This window comes from Anomaloglossus baeobatrachus, chromosome 9 (assembly GCF_048569485.1).
Source record: "Anomaloglossus baeobatrachus isolate aAnoBae1 chromosome 9, aAnoBae1.hap1, whole genome shotgun sequence".
NCBI lineage: Eukaryota > Metazoa > Chordata > Amphibia > Anura > Aromobatidae > Anomaloglossus > Anomaloglossus baeobatrachus.
In genome coordinates, this window is record NC_134361.1 from 216,024,042 (window position 1) to 216,038,874 (window position 14,833).

At 52.0% G+C, this 14,833-nt stretch overlaps 1 protein-coding gene across 5 annotated transcripts in view; it reads right to left on the reverse strand.

The window, feature by feature from the left end:
- The window catches only part of PNPLA7 (patatin like domain 7, lysophospholipase), a 207,482-nt gene that overhangs the window by 39,492 nt on the left and 153,157 nt on the right, over window positions 1-14,833 (reverse strand). For all 5 annotated transcript variants that reach the window (XM_075324460.1, XM_075324462.1, XM_075324461.1 and 2 more), the window contains 3 exons: window positions 14,061-14,174; window positions 12,440-12,515; window positions 5,592-5,741 (listed from right to left, as the gene is read on the reverse strand). In XM_075324460.1, coding sequence (XP_075180575.1) covers window positions 5,592-5,741; window positions 12,440-12,515; window positions 14,061-14,174 — 340 coding nt within the window. The remainder of the gene's footprint in view (window positions 1-5,591; window positions 5,742-12,439; window positions 12,516-14,060; window positions 14,175-14,833) is intronic.

Genomic DNA, 14,833 nt, shown 5'->3' on the forward strand with positions numbered 1-14,833 from the left:
CTGGCCGCTCTCCAGTGTATTGGTCTCCGCTCCCCCCGCAGCCACGTCCTGGCCGCTCTCCAGTGTATTGGTCTCCTCTCCCCCCCCGCAAACACGTCCTGGCCAGTCTATAGTATATTGGTCTCCGCTCCCCCCACAGCCACGTCCTGGCCGCTCTCCAGTGTATTGGTCTCCGCTCCCCCCGCAGCCACGTCCTGGCCGCTCTCCAGTGTACTGGTCTCCGCTCCCCCCGCAGCCACGTCCTGGCCGCTCTCCAGTGTATTGGTCTCCTCTCCCCGCCGCAAAGACGTCCTGGCCGCTCTCCAGTGTATTGGTCTCCGCTCCCCCCGCAGCCACGTCCTGGCCGCTCTCCAGTGTACTGGTCTCCGCTCCCCCCCGCAAACACGTCCTGGCCGCTCTCCAGTGTATTGGTCTCCGCTCCCCCCGCAGCCACGTCCTGGCCGCTCTCCAGTGTATTGGTCTCCTCTCCCCCCCCGCAAACACGTCCTGGCCAGTCTATAGTATATTGGTCTCCGCTCCCCCCACAGCCACGTCCTGGCCGCTCTCCAGTGTATTGGTCTCCGCTCCCCCCGCAGCCACGTCCTGGTCGCTCTCCAGTGTACTGGTCTCCGCTCCCCCCCGCAAACACGTCCTGGCCGCTCTCCAGTGTATTGGTCTCCGCTCTCCACCCCCCCGCCATGTCCTGGCCGCTCTCCAGTGTATTGGTCTCCGCTCCCCCCGCAGCCACGTCCTGGTCGCTCTCCAGTGTATTGGTCTCTGCTCCCCCCGCAGCCACGTCCTGGCCGCTCTCCAGTGTATTGGTCTCCGCTCCCCCCGCAGCCACGTCCTGGCCGCTCTCCAGTGTATTGGTCTCCGCTCTCCACCCCCCCCGCCATGTCCTGGCCGCTCTCCAGTGAATGGCTCTACAAAACACGACATTTACGGTCACTGCCCCCTCTCCCCGCTAAATGTCCCCAGCGTCTGGGGGGCTTCGCACAGCGCAGTGCCATCCCCTGTGCTGCAGCGGGACGTCTACTGTATGAAATGCTTCCCGGTAAAGACGGGGTTATTCTAATAAGAATTCTTGGAAAGGAAAAAAATATGCAGCATTAATAATAAATGGAAGCATAACTGGGACACGGACACCTGCATCCACGTGGAACGCGAGCGCCAAGAGCAGCGATCATCGCTGGGTGTCAGCCAGATTCAGGCGCCAGCTGCGCAGCGTCTACAGTCACACCGGAGAATGGCCGCTACATTCACCCATAAAGACAAGACGGACGGCAAGAAGCTGCATCCAGAGCAGCGCTCCTTAAAGAGGCTGGAAAAAGGGTGAGGACAGGATCCCATAACGCTGCGGCTACGACAAAGGGGTCAGGATACGCAGAGCATCGCAGCTACGACAAAAGGGTCAGGATACGCAGAGCATCGCAGCTACGACAAAGGGGTCAGGACCCGCAGAGCATCACAGCTATGATAGAAAGAAGTCAGGACACGCAGAGCATCGCAGCTATGATAGAAAGGAGTCAGGACACGCAGAGCATCGCAGCTATGATAGAAAGAAGTCAGGACCCGCAGAGCATCGCAGCTATGATAGAAAGAAGTCAGGACACGCAGAGCATCACAGCTATGATAGAAAGGAGTCAGGACACGCAGAGCATTGCAGCTATGATAGAAAGAAGTCAGGACACGCAGAGCATCGCAGCTATGATAGAAAGGAGTCAGGACACGCAGAGCATTGCAGCTATGGTAGGAGTCAGGACACGCAGAGCATCGCAGCTATGATAGAAAGGAGTCAGGACACGCAGAGCATCGCAGCTATGATAGAAAGGAGTCAGGACACGCAGAGCATCGCAGCTATGATAGAAAGGAGTCAGGAGACGCAGAGCATCGCAGCTATGATAGAAAGGAGTCAGGACACGCAGAGCATCGCAGCTATGATAGAAAGGAGTCAGGACACGTAGAGCATCGCAGCTATGATAGAAAGGAGTCAGGACACGCAGAGCATCGCAGCTATGATAGAAAGGAGTCAGGACACGCAGAGCATCACAGATATGATAGAAAGGAGTCAGGACACGCAGAGCATCACAGCTATGATAGAAAGGAGTCAGGACCCGCAGAGCATCGCAGCTATGATAGAAAGGAGTCAGGACCCGCAGAGCATCGCAGCTATGATAGAAAGGAGTCAGGACACGCAGAGCATCGCAGCTATGATAGAAAGAAGTCGGGACACGCAGAGCATCGCAGCTAAGATAGAAAGGAGTCAGGACACAGAGCATCGCAGCTATGATAGAAAGGAGTCAGGACCTGCAGAGCGTCACAGCTATGATAGAAAGGAGTCAGGACACGCAGAGCATCGCAGCTATGATAGAAAGGGGTCAGGACCTGCAGAGCATCGCAGCTATGATAGAAAGGAGTCAGGACACGCAGAGCATCACAGCTATGATAGAAAGGAGTCAGGACATGCAGAGCATCGCAGCTATGATAGAAAGGAGTCAGGACACGCAGAGCATCACAGCTATGATAGAAAGGGGTTAGGACCTGCAGAGCATCGCAGCTATGATAGAAAGGAGTCAGGACCTGCAGAGCATCGCAGCTATGATAGAAAGGAGTCAGGACACGCAGAGCATTGCAGCTATGATAGAAAGGAGTCAGGACCCGCAGAGCATCGCAGCTACGATAGAAAGGAGCCAGGACACGCAGAGCATCACAGCTATGATAGAAAGGAGTCAGGACACGCAGAGCATCGCAGCTATGATAGAAAGGAGTCAGGACACGCAGAGCATCGCAGCTATGATAGAAAGGAGTCAGGACACGCAGAGCATTGCAGCTATGGTAGGAGTCAGGACACGCAGAGCATCGCAGCTATGATAGAAAGGAGTCAGGACACGCAGAGCATCGCAGCTATGATAGAAAGGAGTCAGGACACGCAGAGCATCGCAGCTATGATAGAAAGGAGTCAGGAGACGCAGAGCATCGCAGCTATGATAGAAAGGAGTCAGGACACGCAGAGCATCGCAGCTATGATAGAAAGGAGTCAGGACACGTAGAGCATCGCAGCTATGATAGAAAGGAGTCAGGACACGCAGAGCATCGCAGCTATGATAGAAAGGAGTCAGGACACGCAGAGCATCACAGATATGATAGAAAGGAGTCAGGACACGCAGAGCATCACAGCTATGATAGAAAGGAGTCAGGACACGCAGAGCATCGCAGCTATGATAGAAAGGAGTCAGGACCCGCAGAGCATCGCAGCTATGATAGAAAGGAGTCAGGACACGCAGAGCATCGCAGCTATGATAGAAAGAAGTCGGGACACGCAGAGCATCGCAGCTAAGATAGAAAGGAGTCAGGACACAGAGCATCGCAGCTATGATAGAAAGGAGTCAGGACCTGCAGAGCGTCACAGCTATGATAGAAAGGAGTCAGGACACGCAGAGCATCGCAGCTATGATAGAAAGGGGTCAGGACCTGCAGAGCATCGCAGCTATGATAGAAAGGAGTCAGGACACGCAGAGCATCACAGCTATGATAGAAAGGAGTCAGGACATGCAGAGCATCGCAGCTATGATAGAAAGGAGTCAGGACACGCAGAGCATCACAGCTATGATAGAAAGGGGTTAGGACCTGCAGAGCATCGCAGCTATGATAGAAAGGAGTCAGGACCTGCAGAGCATCGCAGCTATGATAGAAAGGAGTCAGGACACGCAGAGCATTGCAGCTATGATAGAAAGGAGTCAGGACCCGCAGAGCATCGCAGCTACGATAGAAAGGAGCCAGGACACGCAGAGCATCACAGCTATGATAGAAAGGAGTCAGGACACGCAGAGCATCGCAGCTATGATAGAAAGGAGTCAGGACACGCAGAGCATCGCAGCTATGATAGAAAGGAGCCAGGACACGCAGAGCATCGCAGCTATGATAGAAAGGGGTCAGGACCTGCAGAGCATCGCAGCTATGATAGAAAGGAGTCAGGACACGCAGAGCATCGCAGCTATGATAGAAAGGAGTCAGGACACGCAGAGCATCGCAGCTACGATAGAAAGGAGTCAGGACACGCAGAGCATCGCAGCTATGATAGAAAGGTGTAACACGATATAAGGCCAGTGTATATTGAACCTTTGTGGCTTTGTAGAAGGATAATGCCGGTGACTTTTGTGTTATTTTGTGGCGGCCATAAAGCCGAGCTATGACTGCAGAGCACAAAGCCCGGGGATGTGATAATCAGCGGTCGGCATAAAGCCCGGGCCACCGGAGGTAAAGCTACGCTGCCTTTCCTGGGACCGGGTCCGTGCGACCGGAGTCTCCTTGGAAACTGTGAAGAAGTGATAATATATGTTATTACCACTCATTATAAATCACTTACACCGAGACAAAATGTAAGTGGGCAGCGACACCAGCGAGGACGACGACAAATGGAAAAATGCAGTAAGAGAGAGCGAGCTGAGAGTGCGGGGTCCGGCATGGGAGGGACGTCACTGAGGGGCACACGCGGCGTGGAATGGATTACTAGGGATTCATTAATACCGGCTTTCACATTCCCGGAGCCTGACAGCGACAGTGCGGGGGGGGAGAAAAGCCGATATGCCAGACCCAAATCTGCTCCGTATCATTACTTTCCAGGAAGATCTTCAGCTCTGTGGAATATGGAGGAGAGCCGGCGCTCCACCCACCTCCTGTACATCGCACTGCTCTGAGATCAATTACTGGCAGATGTAAAGGGGATTATCACCTTGCTTGTGTCTGGTCTCCCACCATAGGACTCTATAGAAAGATTAAACCCATGTGAGGTTCCTCCTAATGGAAAGCTGACGTGTTTTTAAGGCGCCCACAAACCTTACGTGACGCTCACTTGGGTAACAGCTGTTTTCCAACTCCCCTGTACTCATGCATGCTCAGATTGGCAGAGTGTGCATGTGTTTTCAATATGGAGTAGTGTCCCCTTCAGGAGGAGACGTCACCAATACGACCTTGCTGATTTCTTAACTCAATGAAAAAGAGGAAATGTAATTAAAAATTCCACTTTTTCACTTCCAGAGACTGTGCACAGAGCGCAGGAGGGACCCGCCCACAGTGCAGAGCGCAGGAGGGACCCGCCTACAGAGCAGAGCGCAGGAGGGACCCACCTACAGCACAGAGCGCAGTAGGGACCCGCCTACAGCGCAAAGCGCAGGAGGGACCCGCCTACAGTGCAGAGCGCAGGAGGGACCCACCTGCAGCGCAGAGCGCAGGAGGGACCTGCCTACAGTGCAGAGCGCAGGAGGGACTCGCCTACAGAGCAGAGCGCAGGAGGGACCCACCTACAGCGCAGAGTTCAGGAGGGACCCGCGCAGAGCGCAGGAGGGACCCGCCTACAGTGCAGAGCACAGGAGGGACTCGCCTACAGTGCAGAGCACAGGAGGGACTCGCCTACAGTGCAGAGCACAGGAGGGACTCGCCTACAGTGCAGAGCACAGGAGGGACTCGCCTACAGCGCAGAGCGCAGGAGGGACTTGACTACAGCATTGAGCGATGGAGAGACTTGCCTACAGTGCTGAGCGCAAGAGAGACTCGCCAACAGTACAGAACGTAGGAGAGACTGACCTAGAGCACTGAGCGCAGGAGGGACTCACCTACAGCACTGAGCGCGTGCTTCAGCTCCAGGGTGAAGGCTGTGAGAGGAACGTCCTCAGATACTGGCAATATGGCCACTGTAGAGAGGTTACTGGACGGATTCCCAGAATCCCATTTGCTGCCGGTGGTGTGGAGGCCGAGACCGTGACCTGCAGACGAGAAGAAAAGAAAAAAAAACAAACATATTAGGAATCAAAACATTAAGAAGAGTGGAGGCGGATGACGACTAGCATGTCTACCCACTTACCTAGCCGGTGCAGAAATATCTAATCCTTCCATTAGTAGCCATAATACCGCACACACTACGGAGGAGCAACCGCTGCAAGTTTCATCAAAGTATTTCTAAGCCGAGGACAAAATAGATGAATGCTGGCGGTCTGGTTACTAAAAAATAGGGGGTCCCAAAGACCCCTGTGCTGGGAGATCAGTAAATCTGCCCTGTCGCTCTGGGATAGACATGTTCCCTATACGTCAATGATACCGATGTGTGCATCATATTGTGTATGCCTGAAAAGTGCAACGACTGTGGGAGGAAAATGGAAACGTCGTGGAGCAGAAAGGAGAAGAAGAAGGACCTCACGTTACATTGTGCATGATGGGACGACGTCGGGCGGGGGGGGGGGGACGCACCCGCCACCAGTAATAGGATATACAGTGCCTACAAGTAGTATTCAACCCCCTGCAGATTTAGCAGGTTTGATAAGATGCAAATAAGTTAGAGCCTGCAAACTTCAAACAAGAGCAGGATTTATTAACAGATGCATAAATCTTACAAACCAACAAGTTATGTTGCTCGGTTAAATTTTAATAAATTTTCAACATAAAAGTGTGGGTCAATTATTATTCAACCCCTAGGTTTAATATTTTGTGGAATAACCCTTGTTTGCAATTACAGCTAATAATCGTCTTTTATAAGACCTGATCAGGCCGGCACAGGTCTCTGGAGTTATCTTGGCCCACTCCTCCATGCAGATCTTCTCCAAGTTATCTAGGTTCTTTGGGTGTCTCATGTGGACTTTAATCTTGAGCTCCTACCACAAGTTTTCAATTGGGTTAAGGTCAAGAGACTGACTAGGCCACTGCAACACCTTGATTTTTTCCCTCTTGAACCAGGCCTTGGTTTTCTTGGCTGTGTGCTTTGGGTCGTTGTCTTGTTGGAAGATGAAATGACGACCCATCTTAAGATCCTTGATGGAGGAGCGGAGGTTCTTGGCCAAAATCTACAGGTAGGCCGTGCTATCCATCTTCCCATGGATGAGGACTAGATGGCCAGGCCCCTTGGCTGAGAACAGCCCCACAGCATGATGCTGCCACCACCATGCTTGACTGTAGGGATGGTATTCTTGGGGTCGTATGCAGTGCCATCCAGTCTCCAAACGTCACGTGTGTGGTTGGCACCAAAGATCTCGATCTTGGTCTCATCAGACCAGAGAACCTTGAATCAGTCTGTCTCAGAGTCCTCCAAGTGATCATGAGCAAACTGTAGACGAGCCTTGACATGACGCTTTGAAAGTAAAGGTACCTTACGGGCTCGTCTGGAACGGAGACCATTGCGGTGGAGTACGTTACTTATGGTATTGACTGAAACCAATGTCCCCACTGCCATGAGATCTTCCCGGAGCTCCTTCCTTGTTGTTCTTGGATTAGCCTTGACTCTTCGGACAAGCCTGGCCTCGGCACGGGTGGAAACTTTCAAAGGCTGTCCAGGCAGTGGAAGGCTAACAGTAGTTCCATAAGTCTTCCACTTCCGGATGATGCTCCCAACAGTGGAGACAGGTAGGCCCAACTCCTTGGAAAGGGTTTTGTACCCCTTGCCAGCCTTGTGACCCTCCACGATCTTGTCTCTGATGGCCTTGGAATGCTCCTTTGTCTTTCCCATGTTGACCAAGTATGAGTGCTGTTCACAAGTTTGGGGAGGGTCTTAATTAGTCAGAAAAGGCTGGAAAAAGAGATAATTAATCCAAACATGTGAAGCTCATTGTTCTTTGTGCCTGAAATACTTCTTAATACTTTAGGGGAACCAAACAGAATTCTTGTGGTTTGAGGGGTTGAATAATAAATGAGCCTCTGAATAAACTTTTCACCATTTAAAAAAAAAAAACAAAAAAAAAACAACATTCTTTTTTGCTGCATTTCACACTTCCAGGCTGATCTACAGTCCAAATGTCACAATGCCAAGTTACTTCCGAATGTGCAAACCTGCTAAATCTGCAGGGGGTTGAATACTACTTGTAGGCACTGTAGCATGGATTCAGAGGAGCTCAGGGGTTAAACCTGACGCATCAGAGAATGGAATGGGAATCTGTGGAGCGGCAGATCCCGGCAGCCGAATCCTTTACAAAACGCTGACGTTATGCAACATGTTTATTGTGGGAAGCAGCGAGCCTTCCACCTTGAAAAGACTGGGGACAGCTGGGGGTCCGGTCTGTGCTGCGGGACCCGCTCTTTATGCCTCGCTGCCTGCGGGAATACTTTCAATCAGATACGGCGACGCTTTTGTTATCACAAAAGAAAAGAAAAAAAAAATAAAATAATGCAATCGAGCGGCGGCTCGTACAATTTTCAAGTGAAATGGAATCGGCCCCCTCGCAGGTCAGCGGGGGGACGACGCCGGGGACTCGGGCGACTGTGATTGATGAGACCGGGAAGCGCTGATTCATGATACGGCCGACACTTCCCGGGCCGCGCGGACGCCTCGTTAACAGGAGATAATTAGGACTGTAATTATACAATAAGCCGCGCAGATCTCGGGGGTTAAAAATGTAACGTTTGCACAATTGGTAGCGGATACAGATCATCAGCGAGGATTAGGGAGGAGCAGAACTTTGCACCCTAATATAACGTCCACCCCCAGCTCCTGGAGCGATAATCTGCAGGAAAGTGCTTGGCGGAGACGGTTTACGCTCAGTCGGGACAGATGAGCCACCGCATCGTAACCAAGGAAACATCCAGAGCAAGCGAACATTGTCTCTGACCTCTCAGCGGGACCAGGTGATAAGGAAACGCTGCAGCCGACAGGACAAAAAAAACCCCAAAACATTAAGTATGATATAACAGGGCTCAGGAGCGGGCATGTAAGGTCAGACAGCGCCGCGGGGGCTGCAGCACCGACACCTCTCCATTATCCCTGCACCGACACCGCGGGGGCTGCAGCACCGACACCTCTCCATTATCCCTGCACCGACACCGCGGGGGCTGCAGCACCGACACCTCTCCATTATCCCTGCACCGACACCACGGGGGCTGCAGCACCGACACCTCTCCATTATCCCTGCACCGACACCGCGGGGCTGCAGCACCGACACCTCTCCATTATCCCTGCATCGACACCTCTCCATTATCCCTGCATCGACACCTCTCCATTATCCCTGCACCGACACCTCTCCATTATCCCTGCACAGACACCTCTCCATTATCCCTGCACAGACACCTCTCCATTATCCCTGCACAGACACCTCTCCATTATCCCTGCAGACACCTCTCCATTATCCCTGCACCGACACCTCTCCATTATCCCTGCACCGACACCGCGGGGGCTGCAGCACCGACACCTCTCCATTATCCCTGCATCGACACCTCTCCATTATCCCTGCATCGACACCTCTCCATTATCCCTGCATCGACACCTCTCCATTATCCCTGCACCGACACCTCTCCATTATCCCTGCACCGACACCTCTCCATTATCCCTGCATCGACACCTCTCCATTATCCCTGCACCGACACCTCTCCATTATCCCTGCATCGACACCTCTCCATTATCCCTGCACCGACACCTCTCCATTATCCCTGCACAGACACCTCTCCATTAGCCCTGCACCGACACCTCTCCATTATCCCTGCACAGACACCTCTCCATTATCCCTGCACAGACACCTCTCCATTATCCCTGCACAGACACCTCTCCATTATCCCTGCACAGACACCTCTCCATTATCCCTGCACAGACACCTCTCCATTATCCCTGCACCGACACCTCTCCATTATCCCTGCACAGACACCTCTCCATTATCCCTGCACAGACACCTCTCCATTATCCCTGCACAGACACCTCTCCATAATCCCTGCACCGACACCTCTCCATTATCCCTGCACAGACACCTCTCCATTATCCCTGCACAGACACCTCTCCATTATCCCTGCAAACACCTCTCCATTATCCCTGCACAGACACCTCTCCATTATCCCTGCACCGACACCTCTCCATTATCACTGCACAGACACCTCTCCATTATCCCTGCACAGACACCTCTCCATTATCCCTGCAAACACCTCTCCATTATCCCTGCACAGACACCTCTCCATTATCCCTGCAAACACCTCTCCATTATCCCTGCACAGACACCTCTCCATTATCCCTGCACAGACACCTCTCCATTATCCCTGCAAACACCTCTCCATTATCCCTGCACAGACACCTCTCCATTATCCCTGCACAGACACCTCTCCATTATCCCTGCAAACACCTCTCCATTATCCCTGCACAGACACCTCTCCATTATCCCTGCACAGACACCTCTCCATTATCCCTGCAAACACCTCTCCATTATCCCTGCACAAACACCTCTCCATTATCCCTGCACAGACACCTCTCCATTATCCCTGCACAAACACCTCTCCATTATCCCTGCACAGACACCTCTCCATTATCCCTGCACAGACACCTCTCCATTATCCCTGCACAGACACCTCTCCATTATCCCTGCACCGACACCTCTCCATTATCCCTGCACCGACAGCTCTCCATTATCCCTGCACAGACACCTCTCCATTATCCCTGCACAGACACCTCTCCATTATCCCTGCACAGACACCTCTCCATTATCCCTGCACCGACACCTCTCCATTATCCCTGCACAGACACCTCTCCATTATCCCTGCACAGACACCTCTCCATTATCCCTGCAAACACCTCTCCATTATCCCTGCACAGACACCTCTCCATTATCCCTGCACCGACACCTCTCCATTATCACTGCACAGACACCTCTCCATTATCCCTGCACAGACACCTCTCCATTATCCCTGCAAACACCTCTCCATTATCCCTGCACAGACACCTCTCCATTATCCCTGCAAACACCTCTCCATTATCCCTGCACAGACACCTCTCCATTATCCCTGCACAGACACCTCTCCATTATCCCTGCAAACACCTCTCCATTATCCCTGCACAGACACCTCTCCATTATCCCTGCACAGACACCTCTCCATTATCCCTGCAAACACCTCTCCATTATCCCTGCACAGACACCTCTCCATTATCCCTGCACAGACACCTCTCCATTATCCCTGCAAACACCTCTCCATTATCCCTGCACAAACACCTCTCCATTATCCCTGCACAGACACCTCTCCATTATCCCTGCACAAACACCTCTCCATTATCCCTGCACAGACACCTCTCCATTATCCCTGCACAGACACCTCTCCATTATCCCTGCACAGACACCTCTCCATTATCCCTGCACCGACACCTCTCCATTATCCCTGCACCGACAGCTCTCCATTATCCCTGCACAGACACCTCTCCATTATCCCTGCACAGACACCTCTCCATTATCCCTGCACAGACACCTCTCCATTATCCCTGCACCGACACCTCTCCATTATCCCTGCACAGACACCTCTCCATTATCCCTGCAAACACCTCTCCATTATCCCTGCACAGACACCTCTCCATTATCCCTGCACAGACACCTCTCCATTATCCCTGCACAGACACCTCTCCATTATCCCTGCAAACACCTCTCTATTATCCCTGCACAGACACCTCTCCATTATCCCTGCAAACACCTCTCCATTATCCCTGCACAGACACCTCTCCATTATCCCTGCACCGACACCGCGGGGGGCGATCAACACTAATACAAAAAAGCCTTTTATTCGATGATATAATATAAAAAAATATCACTGTCAACAGTCAGAGAAGCTGCTCTCACAGAGGATGTGTGATGATCAGGAGAACACGTCCCATGCATGTGCGGCCCTCACAGAGGAAGTGTGATGATCAGGAGCGCACGTATCGTGTATGAGCGGCCCTCACAGAGGATGTGTGATGATCAGGAGCGCACGTATTGTGTATGAGCGGCCCTTACAGAGGATGTGTGATGATCAGGAGCACACGTCCCGTGTATGAGCGGCCCTCACAGTGGATGTGTGATGATCAGGAGCGCACGTATCGTGTATGAGCGGCCCTCACAGAGGATGTGTGATGGTCAGGAGTGCACGTCTCATGTATGAGCGGCCCTCACAGAGGATGTGTGATGATCAGGAGCGCACGTCTCATGTATGAGTGGCCCTCACAGAGGATGTGTGATGATCAGGAGCGCACATCTGGTGTATGAGCAGCCCTCACAGAGGATGTGTGATGATCAGGAGCGCACGTATCGTGTATGAGCGGCCCTCACAGAGGATGTGTGATGGTCAGGAGCGCACGTCCCGTATATGAGCGGCCCTCACAGAAGAAGTGTGATGATCAGGAGCGCACGTATCGTGTATGAGCGGCCCTCACAGAGGATGTGTGATGATCAGGAGCACACATCTGGTGTATGAGCAGCCCTCACAGAGGATGTGTGATGATCAGGAGCGCACGTCCTTTGATTCTCACAATCCTATAACTGGATAAGAATCAGCGTCTGTAAGCAGAGATAATCTCTGGCACTGGATATCGCAGGGACTGATCCATTATCACAGCTCCTCGCCCGTCCCACGTGTCAGGCATCCTCCGCTGTCTAGTGGTGATAATGAGTCGATGATCTATGAGGACTTGGCCGTCCGCCACATCCCTAAATACGACAATTCAGCCAACAGCCAAGACTGCAGCGGGCCAAGTGCCGTCTCTCACCTGTAAGGGGCCCGTTGACCTGCTGTAAGCTGCCAAGGATCTTCTCTCCGAGGAGATGAATCAGTCGGGTCACCACCTGAAGAGATGGAAATCTGTGAATTAATTTCTGCCAGACTTGGCAAATTCCACATTCACCATCAATCAGCTGGTAATAGCGCAGCGTAAAAAGGGCGATATTGATTTTCATTGCATTTTGGTAATTGGTTTTGCCTGAATTATCTCTCGCTGTTACTGAAAGGAGTCGGCACTACACGGGTCACATTGGCCCCCGAGTACCATGGAGAGTCTCTGCATTGCCACATTCTTGGAGAATATGTAATATAACTATAGCACGGTGGCTCAGTGGTTAGCACTGTGCAGTCTGGTGGTGACTCAGTGGTTAGCACCGTGCTGTCTGGTGGCGACTCAGTGGTTAGCACCGTGCTGTCTGGTGGCGACTCAGTGGTTAGCACCGTGCTGTCTGGTGGCGACTCAGTGGTTAGCACCGTGCTGTCTGGTGGCGACTCAGTGGTTAGCACCGTGCTGTCTGGTGGCGACTCAGTGGTTAGCACCGTGCTGTCTGGTGGCGACTCAGTGGTTAGCACCGTGCTGTCTGGTGGCGACTCAGTGGTTAGCACCGTGCTGTCTGGTGGCGACTCAGTGGTTAGCACCGTGCAGTCTGGTGGCGACTCAGTGGTTAGCACCGTGCAGTCTGGTGGCGACTCAGTGGTTAGCACCGTGCAGTCTGGTGGCGACTCAGTGGTTAGCACCGTGCAGTCTGGTGGCGACTCAGTGGTTAGCACCGTGCAGTCTGGTGGCGACTCAGTGGTTAGCACCGTGCAGTCTGGTGGCGACTCAGTGGTTAGCACCGTGCAGTCTGGTGGCGACTCAGTGGTTAGCACCGTTCAGTCTGGTGGCGACTCAGTGGTTAGCACCGTGCAGTCTGGTGGCGACTCAGTGGTTAGCACCGTGCAGTCTGGTGGCGACTCAGTGGTTAGCACCGTGCAGTCTGGTGGTGACTCAGTGGTTAGCACCGTGCAGTCTGGTGGTGGCTCAGTGGTTAGCACTGCAGTCTTGCAGCGCTGGGGTCCTGGGTTCAAGTACCACCAAGGACACCATCTGCAAGGAGTTTGTATGTTCTCCCTGTGTTTGCGTGGGTTTCCTCCCACACTCCAAAGACATACAGATAGGGACTCTAGATTGTGAGCCCCAATGGGGACAGTGTTGCCAATGTATGTAAAGCGCCGCGGAATTAATAGCGCTATATAAATGAATAAAATTATTATTAGTAGTAGTAATATAGGCCGGTGTTCTCTATGTGCGGAGGATACAGAGGCCGCGTCTGGTCACTTTCTCTACCTCTGTGTATATCCCATATATTTCTGTAAAGTTGTATGACCTCAGGAAGAAAACTGCCAACTTCAGTGGAAAGCGGGCATGTCAGCCGCTAATTATTCATCGAGCCCCCCGGTCATCTCCCATGTGCTAGATGCGACACCACAGAGTGGATGTGAGGAGGTCAAAAGCTGCAGCCCCCTGATAAAGCGACAGTCAGAAACAATATCAGCTATCACATACGCAGCGTTTAATATCATCTGACACTTGGTGAGAGGCGGAGATGTGGATGGCGCGTGCTGCGTACCTGGGGATACTTGCGTTTGATGGAGGTCAGCGCGCCCTCGGGAAGCTTGGCGAGCTCGGAGTCTCGGACCGCGTGCACGGTGGTGGCTCTGGGCTGGTGCGTTAAGGCTTCCACCTGCATTCACAAAGAGAAGACACAGTAAGGGTAATGGACGGAGTTATAGCTTGGTATTAGATTATGATGCAAAAACGATGTCCAACCTCATGTAAAAATGTATAAAAAGGGACAATACTGAAAAGGATTAAAAGGTGGGAACTCCTGGACAGTCACGAGCACATCCACAAATAAATGGAAGTTGCTACATAATTATACAATATCACCACAATAATTATACTACTTAAAATCCAAGATATGAGAATTAATGGTCTCCTATACGTCCTGGATGAAGCATTTCCATGCGAAACGCGCGCCGGGTGTGGTGGGCTCCTGGACAGTCATGTAGTGGTGATGCACGAATATATCCACCAATAAATGGAAGTTGCTACATAATTATACAATATCACCACAATATTATAATACTTAAAATCCAAGATATGAGAATAAATGGTCTCCTATACGTCCTGGATGAAGCATTTCCTTGCGAAACGCGCATCGGGTGTGGTGAGCTCCTGGACAGTCATGTAGTGGTGAGGCACGAATATATCCACCAATAAATGGAAGTTGCTACATAATTATACAATATCACCACAATAGTTATAATAAATAAAATCCAAGATATGAGATATGAGAAACACGCGGCGGGTGTGATGGGCTCCTGGACTTATTTTTATAGG